The 18,474-nt window shown below is 42.6% G+C and overlaps 1 protein-coding gene across 1 annotated transcript in view; it reads right to left on the bottom strand.

Annotated features, from left to right (window-relative positions):
* Positions 1 to 4,237: 4,237 nt before the first annotated feature.
* Positions 4,238 to 18,474, bottom strand: part of LOC115153384 (transmembrane protein 150A) — a 92,488-nt gene continuing 78,251 nt past the window's right edge. The window contains exons 7-8 of the mRNA XM_029698784.1: positions 5,671 to 5,848; positions 4,238 to 4,986 (exon numbers count right to left, since the gene is read on the bottom strand). Of these exons, the coding sequence (XP_029554644.1) occupies positions 4,742 to 4,986; positions 5,671 to 5,848 (423 nt within the window). The 3' untranslated portion in view covers positions 4,238 to 4,741. The remainder of the gene's footprint in view (positions 4,987 to 5,670; positions 5,849 to 18,474) is intronic.

Genomic DNA, 18,474 nt, shown 5'->3' with positions numbered 1-18,474 from the left:
ATGTTTTACTCTGAGTTGCTGGGCCCTGTATATTATTTAAGGACATATTAGGGGAATAGTGTATAAAACAAAGTCTTCCAAAACGTTTCAGGATGCTGGTTTTGTCAAACAATAATTAAAGAACCTGAGAAATACCTCCACATAGTTAAAAACCATCCTGAGGTGTTTAATTTTTAGAAACATAAATTAAATGAAACACTTTGGGGGTTCTAGTAGCAGTGTGTGGGTGTTTCTGTTTCTCTTCACCTGCTGAGTCATTGATCCTGATGACCCAGGGCTTTAGCCTTGTGATGTGTTCAGCAAACACTGTACTGATTTAGGTATTATCTCTTCCTAACTGTGTCCCAAACCTTGTTGTCCTAAGGAGGTTTGTTCCCTCACCCTCTGTACCTAGTAGATACTTGCTGTTCTACCCTCTGTACATAGTAGCTGGATAATTCCACGAAATGAGAGCCTTTTGCGTTTAAGTAGGAATTGTGCACAAATATATAATTTTAAAAGCCTGTTATATATACCACATGGAAAATTCAATAAATCCGATTTTTTTATATGGATAAAAACTTGCTAAAGTGCCAGAATTGAGCATTGTGACATGTCCCTCTGTGCGTCCTCTGTGAGGAAGATTTTAATTAACCAACTTAATGTCTCCAAGTCTTCACCATAATTGGCGAAAGGGTTTTCACCTAGTTATTTGGTTGCTATGATAAAATGTTTTCTGAAGATGATTATTATTATTTTATGTGAATAGTGATTAATGTTAAGGTAAGAAAAAAAAAGTTACGTGAACTGAACTCTCGTTTTAATATGGTGAAACTATTCCTTTTTAAATAATTATTTCAAAAGAAACATTGAATATAATAGTCAAATCAGTGTAAAAGCTAGTTCTACTCTTTTTGGCCATTTTCTAGTGTTTTGTGGTGGAAAACTGAGCGGGTCGAGCATAACACATCAACCATGTTACTCTACCCATAGCATAGCTAGACAGGCAAGACATTTTATCACAATTTACTTTTTTTTGTGAAGCTTGCATTTAATTGCCCCTCCCTGTTGCACACAACAAGCTTCCATTCCCCATGTCACAACGGGATTTATGGCTGATTTAAGATGAAATCGTCAGCCCTGTTACTTTATTTGGCACTTGATTGGCATCTACTATAGTATCTTTTTTATTTAACCTCTTGAGATGGTAAAACATGTTAAGTTGAACAAGTGCTCTTCATGGAATAATGTTTCTCACCAAATTACACTACTCAAAATGCACCTAATTGGTGGAATGCTGTTCTACCCTCTATACCTAGTCGATACTGTATGCTGTTCTTTCTTCCCCCCTGCACCCAACTCTACACAAAGTCGTAACAGTTGGCAAAGAAACCTGAAAATGTAAATAATTGTTGACAATAAAAATATTTAAAACATAGAAAACTGTGTATAGAGCATTTGTTTGGGTTGTTATGCATGGTGTTTTGGTTTTATCATATCCACAGAGTCCTCAGGGACTTGGTATGCAAAGTATATATGTACAGTATCGCTATTAAAGTGAATATATTAATGTTGAACATTCATTCCCAAGAAGGACATTTGTAAGAGTTGGGGGACAAGAACACTTTTACAGATTTATTGTAGAACAATTTAAGGCAAATATACAAACAAACAATCTTCCTTCTCTCATTATGACAGACACTTTCCACCTTAAAACATATCTTTCTTTGGTTTCATCAAAATAAAGGCACATCCAGGTAATCTTTTTGCGTTTCAGTAGAGTATGGCACTCATTTAGTTATCTGTCTGTAGCTAGGTAAGACCACAATTAAATACAAATGAGGACAACAGCTAGATAGAGGAATGTTCTCTACTGTGTGTGTGTGTGTGTGTGTGTGTGTGTGTGTGTGTGTGTACACCTTTGGGTGTACAAATAAAGGTAACCAAACTGTATTGATAGTGTCTGGATGAAGCACTTACAATACTGCAACTATTTATATGGTATAATGTTGACCTAGGAAAAAGCATATGTAAAGATATGGTTCTGCATAGAACATAGAACCAATGGAACCATGGCAAGTGACCAATCAGGTCAAATATGGACAGAGCGAATGGCACTTTAACATTGAAATGTAAAATCAACCCACTGGTCAAAACAAGTTCTAAAACACAATTGAATATATAAAAACATCCCAACATAAACACAATTTATTTTAAAATGTGAAGAAAAGACAACAGTTTCGTTAAGTCACTGATTGTGGACAGCTGGTGATGCAACAGATTCCTGAGAGGTAAATGTTTGAAGGTAGATCAGTCAATAGAGACAGAACATTGACAAGGGTCATATTCATTAAGGCATGCAACGGGAAACATTTCATGTTTCGTAGTTGAAAACAATTCAACATAGCCTAGATGTAAGTTATTACTTCTAAACAAAATTACTTTTTGGGTTTCTCATATGCTTGAGTCTAGCTTGAACAGTCGCTAAGATTATATTTGGTTGTGATCTTCGCAAAATAACTATTTTGGATGCAGCAGTTGTTAGCTAGAATGCTAACGCTCATTGACATAGGCAGTAGCAAAAGCAAGCCAACGAGCCATTTTACTGGTTGATGTTGAAGGGTTTTTTAAGTATAATCCAGTTGATTTGCGATAATGACAAACATTATATTAAGCAGGACATTCATACAAGCCTTAAATCCAATTATAATCCAAAAGTAGTGTGAAATGCACTCAAAAGCAATATGTCAATAGAGGCTTTTTTTGCTGCTGTTCTATAAGAACTCCCCTGTGTTCTGCCACCAACTTGTGTGCATCTCCTTCGTGAGGTAATGTTTGCAAACACAGAAAGGGGTCTATGGAACAACATAGAGCTCTGTGCAGTAATCTGTGTCTCCACTAGGAGGGGCTAATGGACCACTTTTTCCCTCTACAAACACCATTGTCTACTACTGGGTTTCTATTAGATTAACTTCATTGGTCAGTGACTCCATTCAGTCCAATTTGCTCAAATTTGCTCAGATTCACTTTTTGTAATGACTGAAGTGAATGTGAAACACTTGTGAATGGAACTATATGCTCTACATGTCTTTCTGCAATCCACAGACACTGAAGCTAATAAGGCAGCATTGAAACAGTGGAGACGTATAATTGCATTTTAAGATCTCTTAGCACAGATCTGAAAGGCAGCTGGATGGTTTGACACAGTGCAGTTAGTCGGGAGAATGGATACGGATGGTTTATGTCTACATTCTTTGGAAGAAGACCAGCAGCAAGCAGCAGTTCCATCCTGTTCCCTTTAGGCCCCTATGCCATGATAGGCTAAAGACCAAGAAGAGAACCTGGGAAGCGTACTGTTATGTAACCTAGTTTCAGCATTCAACACTACATTGTCGCCTTGCAAAACAAAAACTGTTGTTGACTGAAACAGAAACCGATTGAACCCCAGCCTGACAAAAAGAAAAGTAGTGAAATAAGGAGCAGAGAAGTTGTTTCTGCGATTAGAAATAGATTCTCGATTCTGGTCCTCTGTTTTTCAGACTGAAACTTTTCTGATTCCTGTGATTTATCTTGATCAGCCCAGACAGAGCTCTGGCTGGTATTAGCTGGTTTACAGTTGGGAGTGGAGAAGAGGACTGGAAGAACCCAACATCCATACGTTTTGGCTGAACCGTACAGTCAACATGTAGAAAATAAAAGTGTTTGGGATATTATGTATAAAATACTATTGGAGGTTTGGCTTTTCATATACTCAATTGTCTCGAATAATCATAAGGAAAATGTATATTTTTACAGTCTGCATTCCAATGTACAGCTTTATAAGGCAATGTTTAAGTAGCATCAGTAGAAAAATAAGGTAAGACTGGTATCCAGATATTCCCTGGTTTAAAACCACGGTTCATTGACCAGTATACTGTTCATCAGTGAAGCATCCATGTCATCAACACATTCATGGTAGTGAGTCCTCAGTCTTTCGCTACATGTGAAGGGGGTCATTTTAACCATTTGAATATTCCAAATATTCCATGTGACGTATTGGGAGCTGTGTGATGAGGCCCGGCTCTCACGGTATTGTTGTGTTTTAAAGGACGAATGATGGCAGGTTCATTGTCTCGTTTGGACTCTAGCACAGAGGGAAACATCAAAGTCTGCTCGCTAACAGTCTCTGAAAATAAATGTGTATTTGGCCAATTCAAGAGCTTTTGTTTATTGGATTAGGCTCTACATTGCACAGGCCTAGCTCTCCCAAGCAGCTCTCTTCTCTAATGCGGTCCTCTATTTTTCTCTCAGCCTGACTCCCATGACGTCTCACTCCATCTCTCTTTCTTTCACTCTCGATATAGCCATCTGGTGGCCTGCCCTCCTCTCTTAATCTGAGTCGAGATGACAGCGGCCCCAGGATCACTTCCAGTAATGAGTGATGAGGCTCCTTTGGCCGGAAAACAGGGAATGAAGGAAAATAAGATTATGGTTCATTAGTGATGTGCAAACACAAGCAGGGTCTTTGGAGGCTGGGACAGGGCTGGGGACATGGGAACAGTACGAACCCACATCTCTCCCTCATGGTGTCCACACCGCCGGGCCTGGTGGAAATGGTAGAATCCATTCCACCAACGCTGATTTATATGTGGCATTGGCATAGTCCACTTCACACCCTGGAATGGGGGAGTTTTGGTGTATTAGCGATGGATACACAAAAGTCCCTCCACCTACCCCAGATTGATAATGGCACAGGCCAGCTTTCTGGCCTCTCTCCCAGGGACTACAGCATTGACATGCTCTCAGGGGGGTGCGTAATGGGACCTCCTAGGGACTCTACTTTGTGGTCTCTCCCATTCGGCCCCAGGGCTCCCCCTCTGGCGAGCACCATCACAGTATCTCCTGTGACACCAGCAAACTCGAAGGCAAAGGTTCCGTAGAAGAGCATGATGGTGACGCAGAACACCCACTCAAAGATGGCCGACGCGTGCTGCAGGACGAAGCTCTCCTGGACAAAGAACACGCCACCTAAAGGCAGGAAGGTCAAGGAGCACAACTACAGACTGACCAACTAACAGACTGACTGATTGACATAAAGACTGACTGCCATGAGAAGAGGATGGCCAAGTCCCAAATCAACCCCTAGCCCCTATGCACTACTGGAGATATCCTCCCCATTTCCCTGCTCTCCATCCCTCCGTTCCTTCCCTTCTCTCCCCCATTCCCCCTCAATTTCAACAACACTTCTCTTTCTCCATCTTCCCTTACTCCTCCCTCTCTCCTCTCTGATTGTGAAGATAGGTACAGATGTAGGATCTTAATTTGAGCCAGTCGCAACAGGAAATGTGAATTATTATATAATTAATGGAAATTTTTGTAGGGGTCGATACATTCTGTCTGAATCAAGTGGAAATGACAAACTTCAGAATAATTTTTAAGCCTCAAATACACTAAAAGTTAGACATTTTCTGCATTGCAGGAAAGGTCTCCTGCAACAGGGTGATCAAATTAAGATCCTACATCTGTAGTAGCCTTTGCTTGTGCGAGCCGGAGCGGCTCATAAGAGTGGGAGTCTATCTCCTGTTCCTGTAGTGTGAGACAGCTTGACCTACAAGTACACCCCCTGGACAGGATGCTAGTCTATGCAGGGCCTTGGTTGTGAAGATAACACAGATCTTACTGAGTACGGTTCAATATCTTTTTGCAGGATACTAAGCACCAACGTGATGAAGGCCAGTAGTGTCATGCCCAGTCGTAGGTGAGCCAGACTGTTTTCTCCCTGAGTCTTGGCCAGCCTGTAGGTTAGAGCTGACTGCAGACACACAAACAGCATACTGGTGGGGAACGCTACCCCTGCCCCCACATAGTGGAGGATCTTAGCATTATCCACCTGGGGAGGTAAAGAAAGAAAGAAAGAAAGAAAGATGCATTTATTAGTATAGTATGAATTTTCATTGTCTCAATGAGCATTGAACAAGTCACATAGAAACACAATCACGTATGATGCTAGACATCAGTTGAAAAGCCCTCTCTCTGTTCTGGCCTCTAGTTTTGCTGTGTCTCAGTTTGGCCAGAAGGGGGCAGCAGTAGCCAATTATTGAAATAGTACTGAGTCAGGTAACTCATTGCCGCCCTGCATTGTCAATGGATCCTCCTTTTCCTTCGATCCTTTCTTTAAAGTGAAAGAGATACTGTAGAGAAAGGCTGAGAGAAAGAATGAAGGAAAGTAAGAGGAGAACCAGAGAGAGAGAGAGAAAAAAACCAGTGCAACCAGTGGAGCACAAACAACATTGTAAATACAACAAATATAATTTATCTGTTTACTTATCTTCCCCTACTATTCATACTACAACTATCTGCACCTTGTTAAAAACACTACACATATCTGAAATGTCTTTATCCTGTTGAAACCTTCATGAATGCAATGTTTACTGTTCATGTTTTATTGTTTTTTGTTTCTTCTGACTTGTGGCTATTGTTTATTTTGCTTGCAAACATAATGTTTCACATGCCAATAAAGCTCCTTTGAATTGAATTGAGAGCAAGAGTAGAGAGAGTAGAGAGAGACAGAGGTGAGAAAGCGATAGAGATGTGAAGAAAGAGGCCCGCAGTACAGTATAACACCTTCTCCCTCCTGAACACATGCGGCCAGCCGCAAACACACAATACACAAGGTAGCATGTGAGCATGTGACCACACACACATACTCACTCACAGGTCTCAGTGGCACCAGACGGTCTCATGGGACCTGATTACAGAAATGCACATTCTCTCAAAGCAGTAATGCAGGGTACTGACCAGACCAAGGGGACCAAAACTGAATGGCATGTATTTATGTATCAAATCATTTATGTATCTCCCAGAACTACTACATTCCATTTGGGCTCCTGAGTGGCGCATCGGTCTAATGCACTGCATCTCAGTACAAGAGGTGTCACTACAGTCCCTGGTTCAAATCCAGGCTGTATCACATCCATCCGTGATTGGGAGTCCCATAGGGCGGCGCACAATGGCCCAGTGTCGACGGGGTAGGCCGTCGTTGTAAATAAGAATTTGTTCTTAACTGACTTGCCAAGTTATATGAAAATTACTATAATATCTATTTCTAAGTTAGCCTAGCTATTATGAACCAACACAGGGGACCAACCAGTTGATCAGACCAAGGGATTGAGCTACAACACCTTTTCTTCACCCTCACTAACTTAGTATGAAATGACTGTAGGTTTTCTAGGCTCTTCCTATAACCAGGGTTCATACACATTTTCACAGATGGAATTTCATGACGTTTCACCAAATTTCCATGAACAACAATTGGCGGCGTCTCTACATGTGTGTATAAAAAAGTAAGCGTAGTGTTGTATCGACACTGGGAGGCTGCTCTCTGATCCCATGTACCATCTCCTGTCGTTCTGCAAGGCACTTAACCCCCACAATGAACAAAGATGTCAGACATCTGTATAAAACACGCATGGTCAACCCTCAACCCGGAGAGCTACAGTACAGGGGTATGCCGGCTTTTGATCAAGCCCTGATGAAACACATCAGAGCCAGTTTATCAAGGTCCGATTGAGCAGCTCATTTCTAAAATGTGGTTAGTTAGAGGGGGACTGGAACAAAACCCTGCACACCCATTAGCTCTCCTTGAAGATGGTTGACCCATTGATGTAAAACATTGCGACCTAATACATTTTATGCCTTTTGAAATAATTTCAAAGATCAAATGGCTATGGTAGTCTACAAATATTTTTATTCTGCTGAAGCAAGTCCACAAATATTACTCAGGAAATGTACCCGTTATAGTTAAATCATTTTTAAAATCTTAACTACCTTAGATGTCACGACTTCCGCCGAAGTCGGCCCCTCTCCTTGTTCGGGCTGCGTTCGGCGGTCGACGTCACCGGCTTACTAGTCACCACCGATCTATGTTTCCCTGTTCGTTTGGTTTTGTCTTAATTGTACACACCTGTTTATGATTCCCTGATTATGTTCATTATTTAACCCTCTAGCTTCCCTGTTTGTCTTGTCCGTGATTGTTTCCTGTTTTGTAGTTGTTGGAGGTGTTTCTCCCAACCATGTATTATTGCCTTAGGATAAGTTTTATTGTGGTTTTGAGTAAACACGTTTTGTTTGTACTCATCCCTGCGCCTGACTCCGATACTTCTAACGATATCATTACATTATAAGTGTATACTTTGCAGGCTGACTAGTATCTATTGAGTTGCAATGTCCATTACATTGGATGCCCAACTCAACTTAAAGTATCTACAAAACAAGTTTTGAAGCCACATAATGCAAAAGAAAGACTACATCTAATCTTTTTTCCTAAAATTTGTGTTTGCGATTCACAAATTATTTTGATTCATATGAGTCGATTAATCACGATTGAACCGAATCCCAACTAATTCAATTGTGAAGTGAATCGTTTGTTTCGTCAAAAATAATAGTTTATATAAATCATATGAATCGTTGAAAAAAAGTAAATCCACTTTGTATGTCCTTATTTGTGAGTTTCGGGAGGAAGTTTTTGGGGACATGATGAAAACAATAGCTAAACCGTTTAGAGGGTACAAGATATGTTTTGAATTGGCTACCTAGTTATTAGTCTGTTCTCAATCATATTTATAGGCTAGGCCTACCTGCTGCTGTAATGTCGACTGTATCTCATCTATCCTTGAGCAATTGTCCACTCGTCTCACACACTTGCAGGTGATGTGCACCGACGCGCTAAAGCGTCATTCCGATCATGTCTGATATGTTGATTTTTATTTGACTCATAAAATATTTTTAAACTTTGCCGAAATAAATTACATTAACTGAAATGATTAAATACATTTCCATGACTTTTCCAAAACTTTGGGGATTTTATAATTTTCAAAAACTTTTCCAGGCCTGGAAAACCCAATTTTAAAAGTCTGTGATCATATGAACCCTGTATAACTCAAAGACAAATGGCCAGAGATGACAACTAAATAATTAGTGTGTTACTTTAACACATAGATATCAGTGTTACAGATAAAGACAGCATGCAGTGCACTCTCCTCTCCCCCAACAGCAGTGTCCATTAGTTAAATCCTATTGCTTCTGGTCCGACACCTTCCCATTTAGCTGTCACACTCCACTAGAGCTGAAGAAAGGAAAGTACATGAGAGCACACACACACCAGTAGAGCTGAGGAGAGGAAAGTACAGCCTTTCTGCCAGTCTTTCTAATGTAAACACCATTAGCTAGCCATATGTTCTAATGCTGCCCCCCGTACTCACTGTTCTCTCATGTCTCCCTCTCGTTCCCTGCCTGGGAACTATAATTAGTGAAATGTGTGTACGTATGTTTATCAGTGACAGTTGTGACATTTAAGATGAGGGAGGGCAATAATTGTTTTTATGAGCATGGCCTTATTTCTATTACAGCATATTGGATGACTGTCATTCATATTCCATTCACTCAGCTCAATGTAACATTGATAGGTTTAGGCTACTACATGATACTCACATTTTCCCTGTACCCATCATGAGGTTGCTACAACCTAGCCTATGAATGTAGTTTACAACATAGGTGCACAGGTCAAGAGACATTTGAGTAATCAAGGTGAAAGACAATGACACATTCAATACCACCTTGCACATTCTTGCCTGCATCTAGCTGATCTAGGGTGTAATCATTAGTCCAAACAGTTGCAAATGCGTTTCTATTGGACAAATTCAGGTATGTTTATCACCATTTCGTTACGTTTCCTTCACTTTCATAGCAGCCACATACAAACAGCATGATCCCTTTGTTGTATAATTACTTCTCGCATCTACGCGCTCTCCACCTCTCACCTTTTCCCTTCATTTGTGGACTTCAGTGCACAACACACATCAGCTGTTTGTGACGAGGCAAAAAAAAACTTTCCAAACCAAACCTTTATATCAAAACCGCTAACTGCTACACACAGCCTACCTCGCTGTCACCATATTAGCTAACGTTATAGTCAACATAGCTACTAGAACTAACACGTTAGTAAACCCGCTACTATCATGTAGTATGGTGTACAGTCAGCAGCAAGCAGTTTAGCAGTTACACCAGCGGGCCTGGTGGCAATAAATTATTCAAATCAAAAGCTTACCTTGACTTCGAAGAATTCCAGTGTTGGATAGCCATAGTCAGCTAGCTAACATAGCATCCCTCTCTGTTTGAGTAGGCTAAACTAGCTAGCTGTATTCGCTAGCTAAGTGAAAGTGAAAAAATGTATACAACTAAATAGAGCTCTCTCTTTCTCCTTCTCTTGCTTCTCCTTAATTTTTAAAGAAATGAATTTGTTCAAAACTGTTAAACTATTGCCTTTCTCTCTGTTTGAGTCAACTACTCACCACATTTTATGTACTGCAGTGCTAGCTAGCTGTAGCTTATGCTTTCAGTACTAGATTAATTCTCTGATTGTTTGATTGGGTGGACAACATGTCAGTTCATGCTGCAAGAGCTCTGATAGGTTGGAGTATGTGTTCTGGAAGTTGTCATAATTACTGTGTAAGTCTATGAAAGGGGGTGAGAACCATGAGCCTCCTAGGTTTTGTATTGAAGTCAATGTACCCAGAGGAGGACGGAAGTTAGCTGTCCTCAGGCTACACCAGAGTGCTGTTGAGGCTACTGTAGATCTTCATTGCAAAACAGTGTCTTAATAAATTATTTGGTGACACGTGAATATATTTAGTACAGTTTTATCTAAAAAGGATCACTTTTAATGTTATTCACTGAGGAGGATGGTCCTTCCCTTCCTCCTCTGAGGAGCATCCTATGTATGCCTGTGTGTATGCCTGTGTGTATGCCTGTGTGTATGCCTGTGTGTATGCCTGTGTGTATGCCTGTGTGTATGCCTGTGTGTGTGTGTGTGTGTGTGTGTGTGTGTGTGTGTGTGTGTGTGTGTGTAACAGAGCAAGGAAGTTTGTTGATATACTGTAGAGACGCTCTAAATCAACAAAGAAGAGAAGGCACATCTACTCTCAGCAATGAGTCGCTGAGTGTTCCCTCAGAAAGTTAAGAGATGGGGGGAAAAGACGAGGAGGGGGGATGTGGAGGAGAAGGCTAAGGGAGTAAGGAGAGAGTAAGGGAGAGAAGCGGGTGTTGACAGAGGGATGGAAGAGGAATGGAGAGAATAGATGGAGACAGGAGGACAGGGGTCTAGTATATTCAGAGGGATAGGTATGGAGAAAAGTGAGGAAGAAAGGAGTAGGGGAAGAAGGGAGAAGAGGGGTCTGGAGTGTTTACGGAGAAGCTAAAGTTGTCTGCATGCTTCCCAGCCGAAACAGTTCGGAAGAGTTTGTGCATATATTATGACGACATTTTGAGACGTTTTTGTTTCAGGCACACCCCAAAAAAGCCGAAGTTGATAGCCGAAGTCTACGCCCCTTCGTCGGTGATTGGTCAACAGTAGGGCTTCTTCAATAAAGTCTTTGTTATTCAATGAGAGTTATCTTAGATTAATTATGACTAATTTGAGGAAGTGTATACTGGCTAAGGCGTCTCATAATAAACAAACAGTACTATTTTTCTAGTTTTCAAAAGAAGGTCTTTAAAGGGAGTACGCTAGCACACTTGTTCGCCTAGGCGACGCCTTAAGGAGTAGGATCCACCTATCTAGGACCCGCCCCAGAGAGAGAGAGCTGGGGGGGACAGGAGACAAAGGCCCCTCTCTCCTCCCCCTCTCCTCTCATCCCCCTCTCGTCCCCACATCTCCTCTCGTCCCTCTCTCGACCCCACTCCTCCCCCTCTCGCTCCCTCTCCTCTCATCCCCCTCTCGCCCCCCACTCCTCCCCCTCTCGCTCCCTCTCCTCTCATCCCCCTCTCGCCTCACACTCCTCCCTCTCTCCTCTCGTCCCCCTCTCGCCCCCACTCCTCCCCCTCTCGCCCCCCCATCTCCTCTCCTCCCCCTCTCACCCCCACTCCTCCCCCTCTCGCCCCCCCATCTCCTCTCCTCCCCCTCTCACCCCCACTCCTCCCCCTCTCGCCCCCCATCTCCTCTCGTCCCCCTCTCGCCCCCCACATCTCCTCTTGCCCCCCACTCCTCCCCCTCTCGCCCCATCTCCTCTCGTCCCCTCTCCTATCCCCTTGCCCCCCTCTCCTCTCCTCCCCTTCTCCTTTCCTCTCACCCCCTCTCCTATCCCCTTGCCCCCCTCCTCTCCTCCCCCCTTCTCCTTTCCTCTTACCCCCCTCTCCTCTACCCCCTCTCCTCCCCTCTAGCCCCCCTCTCTTCCCCTCTCGCCTCCCTCTCCTCTCCTCCACCTCTCCTCCCCCTCCTCCCCGCTCGCCTCTCCTCCCCCTCTCGCCCCCCTCTCTTCCCCTCTCCTCTCTTCCCCTCCCTTCCCTCTCACCCCCCTTTTCCTCCCCTCTCACCCCCTCTCCTATCCCCTTGCCCCCCTCTCCCAATCATCTCCCTCCCTCATTCCCTTCTCTCCTCTCTTGCTCTCTCCCACTAGAGGACTCTGGAGTTGACCTTGGCAGGCAGCTAAAGCCAGGATGTCATCAATCTACCTGTCGGAGGCAGGGTGAAGAGTCTGTTTAGCACACTGATACACACAAACATACACAAGCATAACAACAACTCTTGGAAGTGTTTACTGGTGATATCCTGTATTTATTATGTTGCTAATGTGGCCTTACAGAATGAAACAGCTGCAGACTGTAGATAGATGGAGGAGAGATTGGGTGAGAGGGGCAGGCAGTTCAGAGGGAATGGCAATATAGAAGAGGGAACAGTGGACAAAGTGGAGGATGCAGAGCGTAGAGAAAAGAGAGGGTTAATTGTGAAAGAGTGAATAATAAGTTACGAAAGAGGTAGGAAAGTCATTCAGAATTGGGAGAATTGGAATGGTAGAATACGTGTAAAGAGAGGGAGGTGTAGAGGAACTAGGGATGGGGTTAGAAAACGGGAGGCCTATACTAGAGTCCTGTGTGTCTATGTGGCTGTGTGGGAGCGACGAGTGTGTGTGTCTGGTGTGGCTGTGTGTGAGCGACGAGTGTCTGTGTCTGGTGTGGCTGTGTGTGAGCGACGAGTGTGTGTGTCTGGTGTTGTTTTGTGGGAACGTGTGTAGACAGGTCCAGAGAACCTTCAGTTGTCTCTAGGGGAGAGAAGGAGAGAGACAATCAAATTGACTACCAGTCATGCCTTTCACACCTCTGCCTGCCTGTCTGTGCACATCCCCTCATCTTCCTCTCTTTCCCTTTCCTTTCCTCTGCTCTCAGAGAAGAAATGTGTAGGTCTCTTCTCTCTTTCCCTCTCCTGCTTTCCTGTGGCCAGAGTCCACAAAGGGAACACTCACAGTTGTGTACTATTCACATCCTCCCCTCCTGTGTGTGTTTTGGTTTTACTATCCTTGTGGGGACCAGAAGTGAAACAAGGAAAATTCGGATCAAGTGGGTACATTTCGCCAGTTCCCACAAGGAAAAAGGCTATTTTAGGCTTAGGGGTTAGGTATGGGGTCAGAATGAGGGTTAGGGGTTCGTTTTAGGGTTAGGAGTTAGGGTTGGTTTATGGTTAGAGGTATGGAGTTAAGGTTAGGTTGAGGTTGAGGGTTAGGGGTTAAAGGAAATTAGGATTATGAATGGGAATGCATTGTTTGGTCCCCACAAGGATAGTCAAACAAACATTGTGTGTGTGTGTCTGAGGCCATCTATTCAGGTCCTCTCCTGTCGGTCTAAAAAGGTCTGAGTGATAGACCCCTACCCTGTCCTGTCCTGTCTTACATAACACAACATAATATCCTAATGGTGTCATTATAGCCTAGTACTGATAGTTAATGTGTTGTTTTCGTGGTAATTGTGTTATTTCTGATGCTATCTCTCTCTGTGAGCAGTGGTGTAAAGTACTTAAGTAAAAATACTTTAAAGTACTAGTTAAGTTGCTTTATGGGGTCTCTGTACTTTAGTTAACTATGTATATTTTTGACAACATTTATTCCACTACATTCCTAAAGAAAATAATGTACTTTTTACTCCATACATTTTTCCTGACACCCAAAAGTACTCGTTACATTTTGAAAGCTTAGCAGGACAGAAATTGTCAAATTCACACACTTAACAAGAGAACATCCCTAGTCATCCCTACTGCCTCTGATCTGGCGGACTCACTATACACAAATGCTTCGTTGTCACGTCCTGACCATAGTAAGATGTGATTTTCTATGGTAGAGTAGGTCAGGGCATGACAGGGTTTTTTTTGTATTTTTCTAATGTTTTGTATTTCTATGTTTACGTTCTAGGTTTCTATTCTATTTCTATCTATGTTGTTGTTTTTTGGGATGATCTCCAATTGGAGCCAGCTGGTCCTCGTTGTCTCTAATTGGCGATCATACTTAAGTAGGGTTTTTCACACCTGTGTTTGTGAGAGAAAAAAAAACACCAGTTATTTTCTGTTTAGTCTCTGTACCTGACAGAACTGTGCGCTTTCGTTTTTTTCCTCTTTGTTATTTTGCTTCAGTATTTTGAGTTATAATAATATTATCATCATGAGCACTCAACACGCTGCGCTTTGGTCCCCTCTCTACGATAGCTGTTACAGAACTGCCCACCACAACTGGATCAAGCAGCGTGCTCGGGAGGAGATGGATACCTGGTCTATGGAGGAGAGGCTAGAGAGGGTAAACTGGACTTGGGGCCAAGTACTGGACAGATATAGAAGCCTGCCGGGGAGGCACGAGAGGCTACAGAAACCCAAAGACATTTTTTGGGGGGCAGGGGGGGGGCACACGGAGCAGTTGGCGGAGCCGAGGAGCAAACCAGAGCCAATCTGGGAGAAGAGGGAGAAGGGAGAAATGGGAGCGTTATTGAGTTGGTGGAGGACGCACAAGTTTTTCCCAAAGGAACGTGTCGTCAGTTTGGTGCCACCTGAGTCAGCTCCCCGTACTCGTCCTGAGAAGTGTGTGGAAGTTCCGGAACAAGTGATACCTGCTATACACACCAGGTCTCCAGTACGTCCCAACAGCCCGGTACATCCTGTGCCTGCTCCTCGCATTCGCCCTGAAATGCGTGTCACCAGTCTGGTGCCACCTGTCCCGGCTCCACGCACTAGGCCTTCAGTGCGCCTGCCCAGCCCGGAGCCTCCAGCGACGCTGCCCAGCCCGGAGCCTCCAGCGACGCTCCCCAGTCCGGAGCCTCCAGTGACGCTCCCCAGTCCGGAGCCTCCAGCGATGCTCCTCAGTAATGAACCTCCTGAGACGGCCTGCAGCCCAGAACCTCCAGCGATGATCCACGGTCCAGTAGTACCAAAGCAGAGGGATCAGCGGGTTGAGCGGGGGTTATGCCCCGAACCGGAGCCGCCTCCTCTGCTGGAGGATGAGGTTATGTGGACTGCACTAGAGCCGCCATAGATAGGAGTTACCCACCCAACCCTCCCTTTTGTTTTTGTTTGTGTTTGTTTTAGTGGCATTCGGAGGGGGTACTGCACGTCCTGACCATAGTAAGATGTGATTTTCTATGGTAGAGTAGGTCAGGGCATGACAGGGTTAGGGTTAGGGTTACAGTTGTGTTTTTCTATGTTTTGTATTTCTATGTTTTGTATTTCTGTTTAAGTTCTACGTTTCTATTTCTGTTGTTTTTTGGGATGATCTCCAATTGGAGCCAGCTGGTTCTCGTTGTCTCTAATTTGAGATCATACTTAAGTAGGGTTTTTTTCACCTGTTTGTGGGCAGTTGTTTTCTGTTCAGTCTCTGTATCTGACAGAACTGCGCGCTGTCGTTTTTTCTCTTATTTTGCTTCGGTATTTTGAGTTATAATAAAATTATCATCATGAGCCCTCAACACGCTGCGCTTTGGTCCCCTCTCTACGATAGCCGTTACATTCGTTTGTAAAATTGTGCCGTCTGGTTTGCTTAAATTAATTAGAAATTATATACTGTTACTTTTGATATTTAAGTATATTTTAGCAATTACATGTACTTTTAAAACGGAAGTATATTTAAAATGGAGTAGATTTAGACTTTTACTCAAGTAGTATTTTACTGGGTGACTTTAATTTGTACCGGAGTCATTTTCTATTAAAGTATCTTAACTCTTTTTTTTTTGTTGACAATTGGGTACTTTTTCAACCACTGCCTGTGAGGCTTTCATCTTAGTACTGTTTGTGCTACTGTGCCATCTGACAGAACTGCCCATTATATTTTCACTGCTTCAAAATTGTCTACTAGTGTGTCGCCTATATGAATGTTAAATATTGTATGTCTATATGTATGCAATGCATCTAAATTTGTATTTATGTCCAGCACATTTGATGGGTGAAGAAAGTTTTATAGAATTGAACTGAGTACAGAAAGTTAGACGGGCTCTGATTGGGTACAGATGGGGTCTGTGACACATGTGCACACAGTCTGCTCCTGGCTGTTAGACACACACACACACACACATCCAGGGTATGAGCCGTGATGACTCACTTCCCCTCGCTTCCCGCAAAAAATTCCCCCCTCGGTTTTCCAGTGAATGGGCAGAGAGGCCACAGAGGGAAGGAGAAATGGAAAGACAGAGGGAGAAAGAAAAGGAGGGAGTCACAAATGCAACTCTTTGTTCTTACTTTTGTTTTGTCACACACACACACACACACACACACACACCACAAAGAGGCTAACGAGAATTAGGGGAGCTTTGCTCCTCTCTTCTCCACACCAGTTTTTTTTATAAAAAGAGTCCCTGTCTGGCATTCAGGGTAGAAACATCCTGTACACACACACACACACCACTTCCTTCTACAAACACCACAGCACAGGGAGCCCAGAACACCAGGAGCCCAGAACACCAGCAGCCCAGAACACCAGGAGCTCAGAACACCAGGAGCTCAGAACACCAGGAGCTCAGAACACCAGGAGCTAGAGAACGACCAATATGTATGTTTTAAGGCCGATGCCAATACTGATTTTTAGGGGTCAAAGAGACTCAATATTTTTGCAGATATTCAATATCATTAAATGAGAACAGTTTTATGACCAATATTTTTGCAGATATTCAATATCATTAAATGAGAACAGTTTTATGACAAAATTTCCCAGAAACAGCCATGTATGCATTATAATACATACGAAAATCAAACAATAAATATAACTGTTTTTAACAATGTAACTACATAATAACATAATGGTAATAATTTTATTTTAATGGTAAATGTCTTGGTAAATTACTGGGTAAATTAAGATGGCATAGGCCTACTCACAATACAGGTGAATGCATAATCAATAGGGGTGTGTGCACGCATTGATTATTGAGCTTGTTTTGACTGATCAGTAGAGTCTATGGTGCTACAGATGACAGATGCCTTCCATTTGGTGCGGCAGGTAGCCTAGTGGTTAGAGTGTTGGACTAGTAACCAAAATCCCCGAGCCGACAAGGTAAAAATCTGTTGTTCTGCCTGAACAAGGCAGTTAACCCACTGTTCGTTCCTAGGCCATCATTGAAAATAAGAATTTGTTCTTAACTGACTTGCCTAGTTAAATAAGGTAAAATAAATTAGCCTACTGATCAACAACATTTGCATATATAGTAAGCATCACTCAATCTACTCAATGCAAATGGAAGCAATGTAATGTCATGATTTGTGATCATGGATGATTACGAAAGTAGTATTATTAGTCATTTCCTGTGATCAGGAAAACAATTGTTTTATTTTTTTTTTATTGATGAAATTTTGATTTTGTGTCACCGGCCTACACACAATACCCCATAATGTCAAAGTGGAATTGTGTTTTTAGAAATGTTTACAAATGAATCAAAAATGTAAATCTGAAATAAGTAAGTATAAGTATTCAACCCATTTGTTATGGCAAGCCTAATTAAGTTCAAGAGTAAAAATGTGCTGAACAAGTCACATAATAAGTTGCATGGACTCTGTGTGCAATAATAGTGTTTAACATAATTTGTTTATGACTACTCATCTCTGTACCACACAAAGACCAGGGAGGTTTTCCAATGCCTCACAAAGAAGGGCACCTATTGTAGATGGGTAAATATATATATATAATAATACAAAATTGCAGACATTAAATATCCCTTTGAGCATGGTGAAATTATTAATTACACTTCGGATGCACCCGGTCACGACAAAGATACAGGTGTCCTTCCTAACTCAGTTGCAGGAGAGGAAGAAAACTGAACAGGGATTTCACCATGAGGCCAATGGTGACTTTAAAACAGTTACACAGTTTATTGGGCCTTAACCTATCGATTTCACATGACTGGGAATACAGATATAGAGTATCAGGCCGATATTGGCCTTTGCCGATAATCCCTCAACATAGCAAAACTGTTGCTATGACAGCCGCCAAGGCCTAATGTACTGAACAACAATGTTTTTAAGACCCCCACCCTAATCTCTATGGCAACACTCCTATAGTACCAAAAATTAATGCCCCAGTACCATGCATTGTAAATAAGAATTTGTTCTTTACTGACTTGCCTAGTTAAATAAAGGTTCAATGAAATTAAAAAAATACACAGAGATATGCACGCACACACACACACACACACACACAGATTAAAGTCCAGGCACTGAGCCAAGGTTCT

The sequence above is a fragment of the Salmo trutta genome, chromosome 18 (assembly GCF_901001165.1).
Source record: "Salmo trutta chromosome 18, fSalTru1.1, whole genome shotgun sequence".
Taxonomy (NCBI): Eukaryota; Metazoa; Chordata; class Actinopteri; order Salmoniformes; family Salmonidae; genus Salmo; species Salmo trutta.
The sequence above is the reverse complement of the archived record's forward strand: the minus strand, read 5'-3'. Positions and strand labels throughout refer to the sequence as shown.